We start from the raw sequence: 22,156 nt of genomic DNA, 5'->3' as shown, positions 1-22,156 counted from the left end.
TAAATACTGTTATGAGATTTTAAGAAAAACTGTTTCATTTTGCTACCCCTGCTTCTAATAACTATAGGCTCTCACTGTTGGAACAGGCTCTCAGATATTATTCTAGCAAATTTTTGTATGTACATACTGATTTCATACGCATCTCTCATTTTCCTCTGCATTAACTTTCCTCCTGAAACATAGTTCCATAGAGCAGGAGAATTATTCTTTCTCCCCACCATATTTCTTTAGAAGTCTTTCTGCTGCTATATTTTTGGGTTTGTCTCTTGTTTGATTTGGTTTTTGCAACACTCACAGGGTGTTTATGAACTTACTTACTAGTTATAGTAACTAGAGGAAACACAGAAGTAATTTAAAGAAAGAAATATTACTACTTCAATTAGGAAATGAAAAGATAAATTTACCCTGCACAAAGCTGGAGACATTTACTTGAAATGTTGCCTAAATGAAGTGTGAACTTCTGGAGCTTACACAGCATAGAGGTTTTCAACTAGAGTAATACCTTGAGTTTCTTCATTATTTTTTTGATAAATAGTAGTTATTGAAATGAAATAATTGAGACAGTAAGGTAAATTGGAACCTAAAATTAAGTTCTGAGAAATTTTATAGTGTGGCTTTCCTGGGTTAAATAAATGTCTTATTACAGTAGGGCTAAATGGACTGTCTTGCTGTATGAATAGTAACAAATACCATAGCAGGCAGAACTGCATTTAAGTGAACTGCACTTTACTCCTTTTCTTACTCTAAAATTATAACTAGGACATTTCTCAGGTACCCACTGACATTTTACAGCACTTGGAAAAAAAACCCGACAGTACAAAGAGTACATTTTTGAAAAAGAGAAGAATTACACCTACATTATTAATTTTTAACTTGTTCTTCTCTCTTCTTTGTAGATGCCCAGATATATGATAAAGGACAGCTCTACTCCGTCTTCGTGCTGATTCAAAATGTGACCCTGGTCTTCCTCTTCCTTTCCATTTTTCTGCAGAATAGAAGTGGGAGTCCATTAAAAATCAGGAAATGGCACTTGAACCTTTGGGAGCTGAACTACTGACATTTTAGACTTTAGTAGAAAAAGGGCTAGATGTAAAGATTATATACACCTTTTCTTAGTTTTGCTTAATTTTTTGCAGTTAGGAAAAAAAAAATCCCTCTCCCAAAGGGCAAATAAAAATCACTGCAAAGTTTTAATTGTCAAATGCCTTCACGCAGTTCTGAAGCAATTAGTTACAACATACGATTTCATAGATAAGAAAAATGTACTCTTCACTGTTTCAGAAAATGAAATAGTGTTTACAGACCAAAGGCAAGTATGGCTAGGAGTAACCACTTAAAATGTCCTTAAGGTGTTCCTAACCTCTTACTCCAGGGAAAGAAAAAAAAAAATCTCTTGTTGTGTATTGTTTAAAACCAAAGAATCTGACTTGTACTAGGCTTCCATTATGTCAGCATATGCTAATTTGCAACCTTGCTAATTAGTAATATGCAATTCTTATATTCAGGTGTTTAGATTTCTTTTCCCACCACATGGTCACTGGCATAATCACTTGACACGTTCCTTGGTGACATGAAATCCGTTAAGAGTAAAGACTGAACACTGTTTTAGAAAGGTTTGGGTTTTTTCCCTCCATTCAGATGTCTATAATTGTCAATCGTGGGATAAAATTTTGTTCTTGCTTATACAGCAGTAAATTCAAACTAACTCCAGTGATTCTGATGGAATTACAGTGAATTGATGCCAGAGTAAATGAAAGCAGACATTTTGTGATGTGTCAGGATTAAGAAAAAAGGAATTATGGGAATAAAGGAAGAAGCTGTCTGTCAAACAGGTTTAATTAAAGTCAATTCAATGAGTACAAATTAATGGGGAAAAAAAAAACCAAACCAAAACCAATTAGCAGAGCCAGAAATTAACAAGAAGCAAAATAGCTACATCTTGAAACCTGCCTAGAAAAGCAAGAAAAAAAAAGATTTGAATTATAGAAGACTGGTGGTTTTTTGGCTTTACAACACAAAACTATACATAACAAAAAGTGTAGGAAGCAAAACTTTCCAAGCTTCTCAGTGAAGAATATTTCATGTAATTCATGCAAGACCCCTGCCCAATTGAGGATTTTTCACATGTCAGTAAGGAGGAGAAAGGGAAAAAAAAGAAAAAAAAAAGAAAAAAAAGAAAAAGGAAGGAAGAAACATTGCACTGCAAAACCAAATAGCTACTTGAAAGCTGGAGGAAGCAGGTGGAGAAGCCCCATACTTTCCCATCTCCAACTTGGGTGCCTGCAGGTGGTTTAAAGAGCTACAATACATATTGGTGCCAGCTGCAACGAAGAAAGGTAAACCAAAGGGGATTATCTCAGAAAATACTCAACTAAATGAAAGGGTTTTTTTGTTTGGTTGGCTGGTTTGTTTGGTTTTGTTGTTTTTTTTTTTTTTTTTTTTTTTTTTTTTTTTTTTTTTTAATTTTCATCTCTCAATCACCAAACCATTTAAAACTCAAACTAAATTTTAAAAGTGTTCTTAAGTTCTGGGTGAGACTAAGACGCTTATCTGTTTCTCTGAGCAAAAATGAATTTTAGTCTATTGAATCGGGTCTAGTAGTATTGGACAGCTGCAGTATGTTTTTGTCATATGACTTTGAAATTGTCTTTAAAACTATTTATAGGCCTCTCTTTCTTCCCTTTCTCAACCTAAACTGCCATGTTGGATGAGGCCATTCTGTTTACTCTAATGCCTCCCAAAGTAGTCCATGAAATATGCTTCAGATCTGCTATGAGGTAGGCTGAGAAAGTGGGCAAAGTTTCTGACCAGCAGTGCTTTCAGGACTCTGGCTAAAGGCTCATGATGTCTCATATCCAATACCTCTCTCCATGTCTTTAGCCTTCAAAGCACAAGATAGTCCATGCTGGTAGGTGGTACATATAACAGCCTAGGTGATGTGATGTCATGTGTTGTGAGATCCACACTAAACTGTGTTCTCGAAGGCAGGCATGGTGCCTTTGGGTGGAGTTTCTTTGAATATTTTCAACATTCCCAGCAATACAAGGCTCTTCCTGCAAGGAAGTGGAGCTCTCTACCTCTGGTCAACCTTGAAGGCCTTCTCTTTACTCCTCCTAGATCTCCTGTGTCTTTTTAAAGATATCTTTCTAGTAGCTCCTTTTCCAGAATAACATGCAACTTTCAAGGTATGGATACAGAGTTGCTCTATACAACAGTGTAATAATGCCTTCAGTTTTTTTCTTAGTAATTCCTAACCTCAGATTAGCCTTTTCTTACATGCTGAGCACTGAGCTGAAAGCTGTCCGTATCTCCATCTTTTTCCAGAATGGCAATAATTACTATGGTGACAGTCGATGTACACGTATTCAGTTAAAGTTGTTTCTTTTTTCTTATACATTTATTGACACTTATTTTTCATTTTCTGTCCACTCTTTAAATAAAGACAAGTTCCTTATAAGATTTTAAATTTTATGTGCCAGTGGCCTGATGTTTTGCTTTAGGTGGATCCCATCTCTCCCACATAGGTTTAGCATTCCAGCCACTAAGAATTCTGTACTCATTAACCTGCTCAGGCTGTGGGGCTTGATGTGGCACTTAGGATCACACTAGTTGCATATTTGCACAGCAAATGACTTCCATCACATGCTGATTCCACTATTTACAAAGGAGTAATGCTGCCTTTATGTTATTATTGGAAGTCACTCAACTCCTACAGACAGTAAAGCATGGATAAAAAAGGAAAGCGTGACATTCATTATGAAGTAATAATACTTTTCTTTTTAAACAGAAATGGTAAAGATTTCTTATTGTAGTTATTAGCAGTGAAAAAAATACAAGTTGCCTGTGCAGATAAGATGCCATCAGACAATGCCATCACTGGAGCACGTATCAATAGCTTGTAACATACATCAGTGAATGACATTTGTGAATTCTCCTGCTTTCTGATCTTCACAGTGCCTTTAGGAAAAGAGGCAATCCTGAACCTTAGTAAAATATGTTGTTCACTAGGTGTGGATTTGTATGTGTGTGATTATTGTCTGTAATCTTCACTCTTTTCCTGTCATACTTAGTTTACAGATCACTGTTCTGAAGAAGAAAGTTTATTTTTTATAAACAACCCAGCTGTTTCTTTCTCATTCTTAAAAAAAAAAAATTAAAAAAATCAGTTAACTAACAGACTTGCTTTTGTCTGTCCATGGCTGATCTTAGCAAAAAGATAATAGTAAATCCAGCCATAAGCAGAATGCCACTGTTCTAATTTTACCCTGTGCTTAAAATTAAAAGGATTTCTCATCTCCCCAAATATTGTGAGAAATCATTATTCTAAAAAAAATCTCAGATTTTGGGCTCTATTTCCTGGCACTTCTACACACCCCTTCCCGTGTGATGATAATCCTTTCCCCAATATAGCCCTTAAAAATTTAGTCTTAACTCCCCTTTTCTTTGATCAAAAAAATGGTAATACATTTTTTAACTCTTCTTTCTGTCCTTCTGTGTTGTTTTTTCTTTCAAATGAGATTACGTATAGCACTACGGCCATCACACATGAAATTTCAGAAGTCTTTTCTAAGAAAAGAAACTAACACCACCACCTCTTTGCCAATCTTAACATTGGTCTCATAACAGCTTAAGACTTCTTACAGTCTTGTAAGGGAAGGTTGCAGTAAAAAAACCACACTCAGACACAAACTCCTTTCTAACTATTGACTTTTCTGTTTGTGTTTTTATAAGAACATGAAGCATCAATCTTCCATTTACAGTTAATAGAAAGTGGAGACATAACTCTTTTCCTGTCCCTTTGGAAAAAAAAGTCTACTCCTTAGGTACAAATCAGAAAAATAAACCCCAACAACTTCTGATAAGCTCTACTGAGTACATGCTGCCCTAGCAATGCAAAAGAACTGTAAACTCAACTTTACTGACCAAATTAAAACCAAATCTGTGTCTTCTTTCCTTCAAAACACATCAGAGTAGCCAGAGCATAGCACTGGATATAGTCCAGAATACTCTATGGTTTATAATGTTCTCATTCCCCAGATAAAGTATGATACATTTAAATCCTTGAAATGCAAAATAAAGTATTTAATCATCAAATGGAAGATAAGACTCATACTGTTCTTTCAGTCATGAAGTTCAGGTGGTAACAAATAAAAGATATCACAAGTCCTTCCTGAGGCAGAGCTGGACATGGAGGAGGGGTGCTCAACACATGGTCAAGGGAGCCCATTGCAGCCTGCCAGCTCCCAGGGATCGTCCTTCTTGGGACACCTGAGAGGGTGACAGGAACTGGCTCAAGGCCCAGGAGCTCTTTGACCGGTGCGAGCAGACTGCATCTTGATACCACCCTGCTCTTATTCGAGGTCTCCAGCCCCGTGCTTGGCTGTAATTGCGCAGGTATAGGAGCTTTCTTGGAAAGTACATCCATCACATACAGGTAGAACCACCATAATCTTCTTGTATGGTCAACTCAAGCTGTCTACACTGATTAACTCTGACATGACCCAGAAGCATTATGCTCACTCCATAGCAGACGAGCTGTAGCATGAGAGAGACCATGAAATGCATCTCTTTCCAAATACCAAAATAAGCTAACCTGCTTTGGTCAGAAAGGTTGTACATTATTGACAAAAAATGTCTCAGCCTTGGTATTTTTCCTCATTTTTCACAGCATTAATTTGTATCTCTTTGAAAGAACTGCCTTCACTTTTTTCCTCAGGTTATGCATTATCACAGCAGAATATGCATTAATTAAAACCACTAACTAGATTTTCCTGTGGTGTGATTAAATGCCCAACATGCTCTTGTATGGAATCATGTCCCAGTCTGATCATGGATCATTAGCACAGAAAGTTTTCTTTACAAGTGTGCACGGACGCAAAAAAGAAATCTGATATCTAGCATTTCATTCATATTACATAGGAAAACTCAAGACATTTATCTGTTTTTACCTAAGCAATCATAAAATTACAGATTTAATAAAAGCAACCAGCACCTCTCAAATTTAACCCAGAACACAATATACTGACAATATGTGAATGATGTAGAGGGGTGAGGTAAAGTAGTCTGAGGGTTTAGTCCTGGAAACACATGCACACCTGAGTAGCTTTATTCACAGAAGGTAGTTCTACCAAAAACCAATGTGACAGAGTTATCCTAAAGGCTGTGAGGCTGAAGACTTGAACATCTTAGCAACATTTCTGCAATTTTTTTCACTCATTGAGTACAGTAGCCATTGAAAAGATAAGAGTTCACCACTAGGGACAAGACCATAACCGTTCATTGCTTTTTTACTTCTTCACAACCACATTAGCTCCATGGTCAAGGTTATATTCCAGCCCCAACTACTTAATTGCCACTGCTGTCCTGTTTGCTTGCCGCGTGGGGCTGTTAGGCTTAGGGTAAGATTGATTCAGACACATTGACTATCCTCTTCAAACAGTATAAATATGACCCTCTCAAGTCATGACATGCAGCAAACCTGACTGTCCATGTGAGCAAAAATAGGAAAGATAGTATAGATATGGCTATCTTTAAACACTTTGCAAGGAAGAGTTCTGAAGAAAAGCAGTGAGCTACAATCAGATGGCTCCAGACTTACATGGACAGTCAGCCCTACAGTGCCTGCTATCTGGAAAAATTATTTTTTTTAGGTTTATTTAATAGTGTAGTGTATACTTTTATAAATAGCTTTGCATAAAAAATGAGATTACTTCTTCTTTGCTCTTTTGAGGTCCAGGAGCAAGTATGAGCAATAAATAGATAAAATTTTTATTCTACTAACTAACATTTTACTCAGAGGACTGGATAAGTTAGCAGAGTAAGACATTTTTATTTATTTCATTGCTTACAAAGCTGAAGTCAATCATGAGATGAAACAGCAGGTAATACCAGCTCCCACCTAAGAAAATTTATCATAGAAATAATATCCTTCTGAACGTATGAATTAGATTTCCTTTTGAACAACAACAAAAAGGTAGAACAGGATGAATGGACTTTCCTCATTGCTAAGAAGTATGCAGATATGGACAGACTTAAAGAGATCCATGATGTTGCTCCATGTACATGCTGGAGCACTGTGAAAAGGCGCAGTCAGGCTAACACTGTGACTTCAAACTACTTCTGGTCAGACCCTTCCCTCCTCAAAAAAAAGAGAGAGTGACATATTCACATACCTGCATGATCTGTCCTACTGCTATATTCTGAAATCAGGCAGTGAAATAAACCTCCCCCATTACCTTTCCTGTGTATTTCTCTAGGGTGTCATAACTCAGCCACTTGACCCAATCACACAGTGAGATGTTGTTACCTGGGATATCTTATAAGTACTAAACTCTTCCTTTTTGATCTTGGGTTCAACAAACCATTTGTTAAAGAATTTCTCCATCATTTATTAATCTTACAACTTTATCTATGAAAGGCTTCCTGTAAGAATTGCAATCAAGATTTTCTGTTCTTTTAATACAAGTCTTGAGAAACCCTCATCACTTGCATCATAAGGTAAGGAAAAGCACAGCAGAAGTGTGCTCTTTGCACAGACGCCAATGAATAAACCACAAGACATAAAATAAATACAATGATATCTACAGGAAACACAATGTTACTTAATCATATCCAGTATCATTAACACAAATTACATTTCATAGGCACTCCCCCCCCCCCCCCCAAAAAAAAGCCAAGGAAATTCTGAAGGAGGGAATTGGGGTAAAGCGACACAAATGGATTCTGAATAAACACAAAAACCCCTTCAAAACCAGAGTGTATGAAAGGCTGGTATGAATTTTTCTAGGCTTTTTAAAACCTTTAGCTATCTTTCAGATATCATTCTCTAGGGGACAGGACACCAGCAGTTGTCAACAAAGAGAGAACTAGTGAAAGCCTGCTTTGGTATTAATGACAGAATAAAAGCACTACCATGGGCAATAGGCTGCAGGAGGTCTGTTGGTTGCATGACACATTCTTTCTGTTAACAACAACCAAATATTCACAGAACTATTAGCTGTATGGTGGATCCAGGCTAGCCTCTAGCTGCTTTTTTATTCTGTTAACTGATTAACTGATTCAGTAAGAAGATGTACTTAATGCACATATCAGATGAAAAGTTGTAAACATTATTACAAAATATTTTTTAAAAAGGGACCAATTTTATATAGAATCAACTGTATGATTTTCATCATTTTAATATTCTGCCTTCAGAGAAAATTTGGCTTCAAACAGACAGAAAATTTATTACTACTGTTCCATGGATTAGAAAGACTTTTAAACAGTGGTATACATATGAGATAAGAAATCCTTAACCACATTTTGGGTTGCCGATTCTTCCATCATTAAGAAAAAAAAGGTAGAGGGGAAAAGATATGCAAAGACCACAAGAAGGAACCTTTTTTCCACCTCTATTTTGGTAGTTGACAGGTGTACACTTCTAAATAAATAATTAAATCTTTTTTAGCTGCCAGTACTTGGGCTGATCTCATAAAATTCAGAATTAAAAAAAAATAAAATCCAAATACACACACCTTTCTTCAACTACTTCTAATAGACTGAGATTCAGCAGCACAACTCTGAAAGTGAACTGACTTTATGGTATTTCCCCATTTATTAATACTACTGCCTTCTCCCAGGTTTTACCTAAAAATTTACAGAATCTATTATAATGAAGTAAAATATCCCAATTAAAATATAACTATTTCATAATTGCGTAAAAATAGTTTATTTACCAGCTTATTGCTATACAATTGGAGTCACCTCACAAATGGGAAAATTGTCATTTTTATTATGCCACCAGATTTGAAACATGTTTATTGATTTAACTGAAGTGAGTGGTCATATGTAGTTCTTACAGAACAAAATGAAGTGTTGAATTTAAAGCTGGGTCATCACTTATTCTTTCAGCTGTTTTTTGATATGACTTTTATTTCCTGCAACAGGTTGTATTTCCCACAGTGAATGCTAGCTCATGGCAAAATGATATGCTCATTTATCATTATGGACAAAAACATAACTGTAATAATACAGAGAATATTTGAAATATTTTTTAAAAAACCCTATAGCTTAAACATTTCCAATTATTTAAGTCACTGAGGAACTTTTCATTGACTTCAGCAAATGTTAATGTCCATCTTTCTGTCCAAGGATGTAGCATTTAAGGACATTACCTCACTGAACCTAAAGGTTTTCTTTTTTCCTTTAATTCCATTAATTTAATCACATACTTTACTTACTGATATTTTGTCCTCCAGAGTATTTGAGGAAGATTATTTGCAATCTGAGGTGATCATAATTTCGCTATCATTGATCTTTGCACAAATTAATTAAAAAAAAAAAAGAATTGCACAGAAGTTGATGGTAAAGTATAACTTTGCTCACTTAATATATATAGGAAAATAGGAATATATATGCCTGAATAATTTCCATCCTATAATGAAAGCAAGTCTTTCAAAACCGAAGACTTGTTTTCTTAATATATTTGTCTATGATTCAGAACCAGATCAGTCACCTATAAAAATGTTTTGTGGTCATTGCAGCTTGTCCAGAGTTAAAACAGGGTGGGGAAATAGCTTTTTAAAAAAAATTTAGTTTAAAGAGCTAAGACGTATATAAGTTCAAAACCCTATAATGTCTGTGTATATGTTTCATGTGGTCATTGAAACACCCAGAAAGTAACTGATTATCTCTCGAGGAATGAGATTTTCAGACCATGAAGGTGACTGGTCATAAACCAAAACTGTTTTACAATTTTAATTATACAAGGTAGGATGGATGGTTGACAGTTGTAAAACTGTCTTTGCTACAGCTAGGCAAAACTCACCTATAATAGGTCTTATTATAGGACCTCAGAGTTGCTCTGAGGTGCTACAGCGTGAGCTACGTTCAGCATAACTGCAATTACAGGTGAATACTGCAAATGGTCCAAGTGCCCTTACTTGTGTTTCTGAACACAAAGTACATATGCAATATGCATTCTAGTCCTCATGGTCTCTTAATTAATAAAATGTAAGACAACAGGCTGTGTCTAGGCCTGTGAATGTCTTTAAAGACATTTCTTCCTTTTCAGATTTTTTCCATAGAAACAAGACATTTAGGTACAAAGGTTTGCAAACCCTCTACTGCCTCAAAAAAACCTACTTCTACCCCTCAAAAAAACACTCAGAAAACCACCTGTCACACACACACACAACTCTGAAGAGCTCTTCTAATTGGCAACACACCTTCTAAACATATTCCCTGTTTTTTCCATGCCTCCTGTTGTCAGTCTTACATGGTTGAGCTAGCAAACTCTAAAAGGAAAATCTGAAGATATTTTCCACTAAGTCTGCCATCAACCTAGTCCAACAAATAGAAAAGCACCAAAATGAAAAACAAACCAAAACAAAACAAAAACCCCCAAACAAAAAATTCCTCCCTTCCTCCTCTCCCCCCAATTTGATAATTTGGTTTCTAAGGAAAATCTAAAGGTGATTGGATGAGTTTATCTAGAAACTGGTGAGTCAATGAACTATTTGGTTGCTAATGCATATATTCTCTCACCCTTCCAGGATATCCCAGAATACAGTCTGCTCCTCTGCATTTGCTCAAGAATCAGTCTGCTTTTCTTCTTCTCATTTTCACTCCACATATACCACAAAGAACAGTTTCCCCTCACCTCCAGAACATACCCTGTGCCTCTCTGAGAGTTGCTGGAATGGAACACCACTCACATTTAACACTTGGTTAAAAGCTAAAGCAATGGCCATAAAGATGACCACAAAGGTTCAAGGCTCAAATACAACTCATTTGCTTACACAAGAAGGTGAAAAGGGTAGAGGGAGAGCATCTATGTGCTCAGATGTATCTGCAGGAACAGGGAGTAGAAAGATAGCTGCTCTATTTTTGTCCCCTAAGTGTTTACACTCTCATGCACTGACAAGGAGGAAAGCAGTTCCTCTTTACTGAGGGCAGGAGAGATGCAGACCCTTCCTACTTTGACGGTCAGCCAGGAGCAAAGTCATCCTGGAGAAGATGTAACTGAGTCATTGCAGAACAAAGGCTTCCCCAATACTTTCTTCTTTGGGAAGTGGGAAAGTTGGGGTAAAACTGTGCTTCTATCCTACTTCTTCCATCGACAGAACTGCATGGCGCCCCACACATCCTGAAACAATTTTAACTGTTTTGAATATTGCATATCTAGGAGACTGTACATCCCCCTCTCAGTATCCTGCCTCCTGACAGGTATAAGGAGCTTTAAAATGAAAAGTTGTGCCCTGAATATTTGTTGCTGTAGCTTGAGCAATCACGAAGTAGCTGAGACAGTAATTAAGCAGAATAAATCAAAGTGCACACTGCAGAATTTCTTAGAAGAAGAGCCCATCCCTGCCCCCAGCAGGCGTTTTTTACATAAAAATCTGGAATGCAAAATGTTTGGCACATGGTATTTCACTTCTGGCACACTGGAAAGAACAACCCTTCTTCCAACAAATGATGCATAATCAAAATAAATCTGTTTTCTTAGAAATTCATATAGACCTAAGGATTAATAAGAAGCCAGAAAAAGCTAGCCACTTAAACCATAACACTGCAGCTTAGTTTAATCCGTGGTGGGAAAGGGTGTAGTCCAGCTTTTAATTCACATGATTACTAGGGTAGAAGTGTCTTTGCCAAGAGGCAGGCCAACCTGGCAAGGCAGCCTTCAAACTAGGAACAATATGGCGAGAAGATGATGACCAACAAACAAGTGAGGAAGTGGCAGGGTGGACTGACAACTGGCTGAACTGCTGGGCTCAGAGGGTTGCGATCCGCAGCATGAAGTCAAGCTGGATGGACTAGATTATGGACATAACACTATGACTGGGGCATTGATACTATGGCAAATAGTGTTTAAATCTTCATTAATCACCTAGAAAATGGGAAAGAGTGCACTCTCAGAGAGTTTGTAGATCATACAATTTGGGAGTGAGGAGTTGTTACATCAGATGTTTGTGCTGCAAGAAGGTTCAGAGGGACCTTGACAGGCTGGAGAAATGAGCCAACAGGAACTTCATTGAGTTCAACAAAGGAAGGTGCAGTCAAACACTGGAACAGGCTGCCCAGAGAAGCTGTGGAGTCCCCATCCTTCATGATATTCAGCACACATCTTTAGACGGTCCTGGGCAACCTGTTTTAGGTGACCCTGCTTTGAGTAGGGGGCACTGGAGTAGACAACCTCCAGACATGCCTTCCCACTTCAACTATCGTCTGATTCTGTGGTTGCTATATATTGCACACATTTTTACAATAATGCTGCAATAAAGTTGAGAAACTCTGTCCTAAGATAATTATTTTCAAACAAAGAGCTAAAAATTTTCTCAAAGAAAAAAACAACAAATAGAATAACAAAGAAGGCTAAAGGAAACTTTTTGGAATGAGTCAAATTCAACAGGGGAATTTTAGCAGTGATTATAACAGTAGAACTCTACATCTATATAACCCAAATTACTACATATTTGCATGCAGATTAGAGATCTAAAAATAGTCACAGACTAATTTAATTTCTTATTTCCCTCCCTGGATTTGTGTAATCTCACTAACTTTCAGCACATGTCCAAGTGTATTATGGAAAGTTCATATGCAGAAATGAAAAAACACTGACACAACCATACCATACTGGAGCCCACATTTGAAGCCTGGCATTTTCAGTTTAATCAGTTTTCCCACAAAAGGACAATGGAACTCTTAACCAGTTTACCAAAAAACTATCATTGGCAGTTGGGATGCTAAAATAAATCTCCCATAAAACTGTTTAAGAAACAGTTTCTGAAGGAATCATTGTGTTTATAAAGAAAGCCCTTTCCCTGTGTATTGGAAAGACCATTAATATGATTAAAGAGCCCAAATTTAGGAAGAAAAGCTGTTGAGTTGCTTTTCATAACAATAAATGATTATAGGTATTGTTAAGCAGATGGAAAATAGAGTGTATTTCTAAAATAAGCTTACAGGTAGGGGAAATATGTATTGTTGAAAGCAAATTACCAATATTGAAAAGTTGAGGCCTCTAAGACCATTGCAGTTAAAAGGGATGCAGAAGTGGGGGAAGAGGATGGTAAATTAACTTAAAAAAACCCAAACCAACCCAAACCAAAGAAGCCATATGAGAGTTGCTGACTGTCACAGCACTTCTTAAAGAAAGCCAAACTTCTCAGGCATGTGTTTTTATCTTTTTCTTATATGAAAGTCTTAGGACAAAGTCCGCTCTTCCTATTGGTTGATAGGGCTGATTTCACTGGAAACTTTTATTCAGAAGAAGAGCACAAAAAAGTTTTGTTAAATTTATATTTACAATAAGACATTCAAAAGAAAAGGTCAGAGACGACATCTGCCATTTGGGCTGGGTAAAGGGAAATCAGGCAAAAAGGTGGACTTTTGCAAGGCACATTGGCACAAAGGAGCAACTGAAGTTGTGTGAAGAGATGAGATAAAATAGGTAAGAAAACGTTGGCAGAAAATCAAAGAGAAATCAACTCCTGAGGTCTGCAAAAGTAAAAAGACAATCCACAAGAAAAGAGAGGCCATAAAATCGGGAGGTAAAGCTCAGGGAGGTGTCACTGTGAAAGTACAAGGAGAACAAGATTTTACTGAGGAAGCAGATGATATCAAAGGTAGGAAAGAGGTGAGAAAGAATGAGTCTGGAGAAGGCTTTTGGAGGCGTAACCAGTGAGGGGGTATTACCATAGAGTGTTAGTGGAATGCCAAGGGGTCCAGGGCAGACTTAGGAGAAAAGGAACATGAGGGAATTTTGTTAGATAAGCTTTCTAAGGGGTTTAGAAATTAAAGGGAGATGGAATGTGACTATTAATGTTCCATACAAATTATAAAATCTGTCCTGTGCAGAACAGAGAAGAGATAGACTGAAAGAAAAACATTAATACAACAGTCTTGCATGAGCAGAAGAGTTTCACACTGAGCATGTTTGTATCCAAGTTCTCCTTCCCATACCCAATCTAACCGCAAGACATATGCCAAAAAGGCAGTAGAAAACTGTGCATAATGGCAATTATCTTATAGCAAGACCTGGCTTTCAACTCCAACTTTACAAGTTACCTGATTTTTGAAAGGACAAATTCAGTAATCTTTGAAAAAGTAAAATTCTGGTTTTAGCAATATTAACTATGAAAATAATACCTGGCAATATGTATCAATCACTTTGCAATGGATGTTTATCACCGAACAGTAAAAATCATCTTTAATATCTTTAGACAAAGCTAAAACTTAATTTTCTGTTAATATGAGGTGCATCCTGCATGCCTGATAGTAGTTTTGGTCTAAGTAAAGAAGAACCAATTATTTCTAGAAGTTAAACATTCTGAAATTTCAGATACTGAATCAGTTGCTTAGATTGTACTAGGAATTCTTTTCTGACAATGGTGAGATGATGTTCACCACTGGTGCACTAGTGAATCACTCTGCATAGGAGGAATTTGAATGTTACTCAAAGAGCTAACATACTATTAAATTTATTTTTATATAGCCAGGTAGATTTACATAAAATTAAAATGTTGGAATTGTTTGTAAATATTTTGAATAAATGGTTAAATGCTTTTTCTTATCTCACTATATTATATAAAACAGTGTATTAACAAAGCCCCCACTAAGTACTACTTTCTGTTGCCATGATACAAACAAGTATCACCATAGCATAAAATGATTGCCATGGTTTTAAAATTAGTATAAAGGGAAGAAACAACCAAGTTTTAGGATTGCACTCTAATGAGTACATCTCAAAAGACAGCCAAATGTCAATACTCTTAAGCTTATAGCAATTGAATGGGCATTTGCCGGTGTAATGTAGCTTTGCATAAGTGCATTCCTCTGTCAGTACACAGTAGGAGGAGTATTAATTTTTAAATGTGCAACTGAAACATGAGTTAAAATCTGCTTAGATTTACAATTTGACATGAAACCACATCAAAAGCTGAAGATCATTTTAATCCATACTAAAATAAGCATACAGCTATAAAGCGTTTATCAGATAAACAATAGCTGTTGTTTTACAAGTAATTAGTGACATACCTATTTGAAGTCTTCACTGGCATACTAAATGTGATTTCTCACTGAGTGTACGCTGAAAATTTGCATCTCTCATGAAGTAAATCATTAGCCTTTAGAGCACAGATTTCTGATAATCTATTCTACTTGGCCCCACATATCATGTTTTAATAAATTACTTGCCTAAAACTTTTGTAAGACTAACATTTTCTGAGGTTTAAGGAGAAACTAGATAAAATACGGTTTATATTTTAAGTATTTGACTTCGAGGTGAAGTAATTGGTTGAAATTAGATGTAAGGAAAAGCTGCAAAATGTACTTGTATACTACCTCAAAGCCTTTCTTCAGTGTTCCAGCTCAAATATGTTTGGTGCAAAAGTGAAGGGTGCAAATAACACCCTCCATTATTCAGGGCTTGAAAAGTAAGACAAAGGTGAAATTATTAGTCCAAGTATACAGAAAAGGCAGACATTGTTAGCATAAATGTTGATTTACAAATATTCAGCAGCAGAGGGAAGGATAATATTTTCTGTTTTAAATTACTAAATTGTTGTAAAAGAATGCTGAATTACACTTCTCTGTAACTGAAATATAAAAATGTTATTGAAAAGCTAATATTTAAAATCAGAAAAAAATGAATATTATTTGTTCCCCTGCTTCAGAAACCGACAGGGAGAAAAAGGAGTTCTAAGGCCATATCTATATTGTTTCTGAGATATGCAGAGAGCAAATGGCTATCACAGCGTAAAAAATTTAAATAAAACCCAGAGTAGTACCGGATTGGAAAATTCAACAGTAATGAAATTTTACAGAATTCTGAACATTATTCTTTCTGTCTACAGATAAACTTTTTCTAGACAGTTCCTCTGAGACCGAAAAATTGCAACCCTAAAGTCTTGGTTCACTATATCCTTACAAAATGTAAACCTGGAATAAGTTTACTGACTTTGATACACAACACAGGTCAATGCTGACTGCATAACCTCCATCGCCCCACACTGTCTTTGCTTTGTGTTAGCAGAATTTAGCAAAACTTGACTACACTATACAGTCAAAATTATTTTAAGGCAGCTGTGAATTGTTAGCATAACACAACCTTTTTCCAAATTCATGAGAGAATCCTTGCGTTGTTTCCTTTCAGAAACAAATACATATGAGAATGTATTTTTTATACTATTGGATATTCCTAAAGACATCATAAATTTTATAATTTCATATGATGTAATGAAAATTTGATGAAACAAGAACAGTCGTGCTTCTCAATAGTCAAAATAATTTCTAAAGTTGTATGTTCTGCTTATGAAAAAACATGAAAAAATGCATTCATTCATCTCTCGGTCAGGCTGAAATCAGGTTCACAAAAGGAATGTCTGAAAAGGTCTAGCTTTTCCAAAATGTACCTCTGAAAATCCAGAAAGTAAATAAATTAGATCATGGTACATTAAGAGAAATTTAATTTTGAGGACAAAGTACTCTGTTCCCTGAATTCCATGTTTACAGAATACGAAGCAATATGTAAATAAAAAAATTGCAAATAAGAACTTCAACAGATTATTTATCCTTCCATGTCGTATTAATTTCTTCTTTGGAAAGCTATGAGGTCTCTATATTGAAGTGTACATGAGAGAGAGAGTTCATGTGGGTGTGACTCAAAAACTTATCAATGTTGGTTCTTATCAAAGTTGTTGCAATTCACACGAACCTTCCTTTTTGTCTTCTGCAGCAATCTTCACTTTTGTGTCTGTTATATCTTTAAAAGAGGCCAGAAAGAGTACTACATCTCCTTTTTCATTCTTTATAGGAACAATATCCAGTAGGCACCAGAATGAAGACCCTGCAAGGATAAAGAATGAATTTAATTCAAACAGCTGTCTTTTAGCAGAGAGAAGGGGAAAAAAAAAAAAAAGTGAACTGCTAAATCTACAACTAATGTAATTCTAAAAAAAAAAAATCTTATTTAGGAGGTTAGTAGTCAGGGAATCACAGATGTTCAGCTTGTATAAATCTCTTTGCATCATTGGCTGAAGCTCAGTAATACTGCTTTCTCTAGAAGCAAGGCATTAATTTAAATGCAAAATTTATCTACAGGGATCATTAATAGAGTTTAATGAAGCTGCCTACTCCTCTGAAACCATGTTTTCCTTTGAACTCTCAACTGATGTTGCTTATTTTACTGGAATAGCTTTCACTTTGTTAACTTGACATCTGAAGCTTCCATGTTTACTATAGAATCGTTCTGCCTTAATCATCTGACTTGATACTCATTAAAACCTCTTGACAGAAGACCTGATAGTCAGAGCATCATTCCACTAATTCAAAGATATTTAAACTAATCAGACATCAGACTTAAAATAGAAATAGAATTAACTCCTTGCATCTTACAGATGGTGAGATTTATAATACCACAAATCGTCTGTAAAATTAATATCAGCTATCTTCCTTACTGTCTATAATGTTCACCTTGCTAAGACTTAAGTTAGACAATGCTGAGTCTGACAACCTTTCTCTGCCTACACCTGCTACATAATTATACGGCTTAAAATAAATTGTTACTGTTGTCACTGATTGTGTCACATGTCCTGTTTGCAAGGTACATTGTTAATTTCCAATGATATAATTCATAATTTTGCTGATAATGCAGACCACTCAGAACAGAAGATAGTGAATGCCTAGATGCTGATAATGCACTGGAAGTATAGCAGAGATCCTGGCAAACATCCTAGATCCCAGTCCCATCCATTCTGAGATAATTCAGCCCAGTGCCAGGCTTTTGTCTTTTTCATTTTTGGGTATCAGCACTAACTACCTCCACCCACCATCAGCTTACTAATATTATTTATAAGATATATAAGTGCTGCTACAGAATTACTTTTTTAGTTTTAAATTTCTTTTTTCGACATGTCTTTACACTTCCACAGTCATGTTCCTTCCCAACATACAATTTTTGGCATTCATTTACAAGCACAAGTCTACTTTCATTCATAAAAAGAAACAGGAGTATTTCCCTGGACCACTGCTGCCACAACTGACTAATGCCAAATGATCAGCTGAGCTTTGGAGGGGTCCTTAGGAAGAGCAAGCGTATTAGTCACTTCCCACTCTATTTGCTGTCTTCTGAACTCTGCAGTTTTGAAAATGAACTGGAGACACCAAGATCACAATTCAGCTTTCTAATTTAAATTTTTAACTGGAAGTTCCCTTGACTGCCTGTTGCAGGCTGTAGGCAAGCATGGGAAGTGAAACAGCAGCTTCCCTTTTGAAGGACCACCACAGTTGAAGGTACAAAAGTATGCTTCGAAGGAAATTCATCTGGTCGTCTCCATCCTGGGCAAACTTTCCTAGAGGCAGACAGGCAGCTTTGAGAGTAACATTATTAGTTCAGTCATCAGGTAACGCTTCCACTTAAGGTATTTAAAGAAGGGACAAGGAGAATTGGGAACAGGAGGTGTCCCAGTTTCAGCTGGGATAGAGTTAATTGTCTTCCTAGTAGCTGGTACAGTGCTATGTTTTGAGTTCAGTATGCGAAGAATGTTGATAATTCTGATGTTTTCAGTTGTTGCTAAGCAGTGTTTAGGCTAAAGTCAAGGATTTTTCAGCTTCTCATGCCGAGCCAGCGAGAAAGCTGGAGGGGCACAAGAAGTTGGCACAGGACACAGCCAGGGTAGCTGACCCAAACTGGCCAAAGGGGTATTCCATACCATGGGACGTCACATCTAGTGTATAAACTGGGGGGAGTGTGGGCGGGGGATCACCGCTGGGGGACTAATTGGGCATCGATCAGCGGGTGGTGAGCAATTGCCCTGCGCATCATTTGTACATTCCAATCCTTTTATTACTGCTGTTGTCATTTTATTAGTGTTATCATTATCATTATTAGTTTCTTCTTTTCTGTTCTATTAAACCGTTCTTATCTCAACCCAGGAGTTTTACTTCTTTTCCCGATTTTCTCCCACATCCCACTGGGTGAGGGGGGGGTGTGAGTGAGAAGCTGCATAGTTCTTAGTTGCTGGCTGGGGTTAAACCACAACAGGAGGAAGGAAGACAGGAGAAGGAAAGAAAAGTCATGGGAAGAAGCAGACTGGCTTTATATTGGGTTTAAATATTCTCATTTTGAGGTTGAAGACAGAGCAAGCAAAGAAGCCCCTTTAAAAGAAGGCAGAACTGATGTCAGAAGCAAGGTATTTCTACTGTTCCTTCTTCTATTTTAGTTATCCATTCTTAATTCATTTTTTGTACAGATTTGAGTCTTTTATCAAAACTTCTGGGGAAAACTGCTCAGTGGTGTTACTGTCAGAAATGTTATAGAAAGCCACCACCCTATCAATCTGAAGTGATGCATTCAAAGAGAAGCAACATTAAGTAATTTTACTTTTCTGCTTAAAAATAGAATCACAGATCTCTAAAGAATATTATTTTAACTCTTAGACCGGCCAAATTCTTACTTGTAAAATTACACTCTGCCTGGCTGCATTCTAGCAGTAGTTTCAATTGGACAAGAAGTCACTCTCAACTCCTTCTTCTAAACAACACCAATAGCCACAATGGTGTTTTAGACAGCTCTTTTAATCGACTCCAGGAGTAGAAGCATATCTTACTCTTTTCGATTGTTTCATGTCTTTTCTACACACACATACAAATTAGTCATTAAGGCTTGTTGAAACATGTCCAAACAACCCTAACTCAGTTATGCTAAGAAGCACATCTGGTAATATTATCTGAAAAGATAGATTTGCTGGTTTAAGGAAGTTATTGTAACAAGGTTCATCATTAGAAATAGAGACCAATCCATTTAACGTTTCATGTTTTAATGCATTTGCTCTTTTGTATAATCAAAGCGCATTTGAATTCTTTGCAGGTGAACACTGGTCACTGAAAATGTTCCATATCCTGTCACCATTTAATGTCATTTGCTGTTTCTCTTCAATCATATTTTCTCTCATCATCTGTCGTCATTCTCCTCCTCCTCTTCCTCTGTAACTATGCCTGAAAATATTGTGACTAAGCAAAGAAAATACGCATTAAAAATGTTATGCACCACTAAGGAAAACACATATCCGATACATGCACAGGCTACTTCTCTCCTGAAGAATTCCAGGCTACTGCCCTGCGTGGTGGAGCTGCCAGTCTTGGCATTACTTATACACTCAATCTTCAGAAGTCCTAAGCTGAGCTTGTTGGTTTGGTTTTTTGCCTTTACTCTGAAAGGAGCAAATGAATATGAAGTACTCTTCAGGACTAGAGGAGATGATCCAGTTTTGGTCAGGACTAGGTCAATATGTGCTTGCACTCTGCCAAGAACAGAAGTGTGCTATCTTTCACTATTGAGGAGACTTCTTGGAAAAATATACTGATCCAGTGCAATCTGTTACATAGTTTTTACTGAAAGCCAGCATCATATAATTCTATAAGCCAAAAGAAGAACTTTCTATGCATCAAGAAAAGTAGTGTCCTATTTTGTTACAGTTCTTTTGAGTGCACTCGTCTGTGAGACAGAAATTCCTTCCCTGCTTCAGATGGTGCATACAAAGGTCTTCTGTATTGTCAAGAGCTTATCAAAGAAATTTCTTTTGGAGGTTTATTTATATACAGACTCTCTTTATTGCTCCAAGCCACCACTTTTGGAGAAAGAGTAATCTTCCTCTTGCATTATGAACTGAAGATTCAAAATATATTTTAATATCCTCAAGGCTTATATAAGCACATCACAGGGAAGGAAAAAAGAGACCAAATGAAGCATAATCTTATCACAGAGCAATTTGGCTATAGTCCACCTTTTATATATACATAAAAAAGAGAGTGCTTTATGGTCAGTCTCTCAACCACCCTTTCTACCTTTCCTCACTCTGACCGCTAGAAGTCTGTCCTTAGACTGAAATCAAAATAAAGGTCCACAGACCAAGGAATTTAAAAGGGAGATTTTATACAAAACCATGCCATCAGAATGCCAATAGCCTTCAGAGCCAAGCATTCCTTTCACTAGAAAATAAGGCATGCTTAAACCAAGGAACAGACTCAGACCATTAGCCCTATTGATGAGCTATGTGTACTCACCATACAATAATACTTGCTCAATCTTTAGTCTTGCCCAACCTAGACAAAACCCAATGAAATACCGAGAATGGAAATCTTTGGTGGATATTTGGGTATTGCAGAGGTATCATAATATAGAAATGGAATGGGTTTATTGACAACCAACTTCTTTAATTCTTTAACAAAATAATTAAATTCTGCACCCATCTGGTCAAAATTTTGGTTGAGCTTTTCTGCAGTAAGTATCTTCTTAGCCACACATATTCCTTTGAATGACTTAGAACCAGTGATACTGATGCAAAGCTATGTTCTCCTTTTGCTTTTGACAGCCTGGGAGTAGTTTTGTCCAGGCAGAGAACCTTGAGGCTTCCATTTTTTGCCATGTGTTAACAATCAGTGGTTATATCCACTTCCAGACCATCGCTGCCTCAGGACTTTGCTTACCACACCACTCTCCAGACACTGAGCCAGCTTGCAGTGCCTCTTCCGTCACTCAAGGGTGGGAAATAACAAATGAACAAATTCCTGTGACTTATCTCCACCTCTCTGTGGTGAGAGGAAGAGTGCTTAAGATGCAGAGCTCTTTCATGAAGCTCTGCATCTGCACATAACATACCAGACTAACCAAATGTAATGTTTCATAGTCTAAGAAACCAAGCACCTGAAGTAGAAAAGGAAGTTTAAATGTTTTGCATATTAGATATACAAGTCTTGTGGCATGAAACAAGCACTCTTCAAGAAATAATTATCATGATATATATGCATAAGAGGGCAGAACTAGGCTGCACAAGACATCATAAATCTGACCCATTTCTTTATGTTTCGGTACTTGACTTAGTAAACTGAATGTTCTTTTATGTAGATGCAAATCACGCCTTAAAAAAAAATTAAAACACACTACCCTATTTCCAGCAATTTATTATGTAAAAGGCAAAGATAAAAATATTTTCATATAGATAGCTGTAATAACTCGTCAACAAGGTTGATGCTAAATCTTCAGCAGTACAACAGTCTCATTGACAGAGTCACTAATTAGAAAAATAAACCTGCTGCTGGATACCTGATATTGCCAGAGAAGTTTTAGCCTGATCATTTCCACTTTTCCACCACAGACTCCAAGACTGACAGACCA

The 22,156-nt window shown here is 36.7% G+C and overlaps 1 protein-coding gene across 1 annotated transcript in view; it reads right to left on the bottom strand.

Moving 5' to 3' along the window:
• KCNH8 (potassium voltage-gated channel, subfamily H (eag-related), member 8) overlaps positions 1–22,156 on the bottom strand; it is a 208,782-nt gene that overhangs the window by 101,491 nt on the left and 85,135 nt on the right. The window contains exons 3-4 of the mRNA XM_010585899.1: positions 16,697–16,828; positions 858–985 (exon numbers count right to left, since the gene is read on the bottom strand). Of these exons, the coding sequence (XP_010584201.1) occupies positions 858–985; positions 16,697–16,828 (260 nt within the window). The remainder of the gene's footprint in view (positions 1–857; positions 986–16,696; positions 16,829–22,156) is intronic.

The sequence above is a fragment of the Haliaeetus leucocephalus genome, unplaced genomic scaffold (genome assembly GCF_000737465.1).
Source record: "Haliaeetus leucocephalus isolate CR32 unplaced genomic scaffold, Haliaeetus_leucocephalus-4.0 Scaffold135, whole genome shotgun sequence".
In the NCBI taxonomy this organism is placed as follows: Eukaryota; Metazoa; Chordata; class Aves; order Accipitriformes; family Accipitridae; genus Haliaeetus; species Haliaeetus leucocephalus.
The sequence above is the reverse complement of the archived record's forward strand: the minus strand, read 5'-3'. Positions and strand labels throughout refer to the sequence as shown.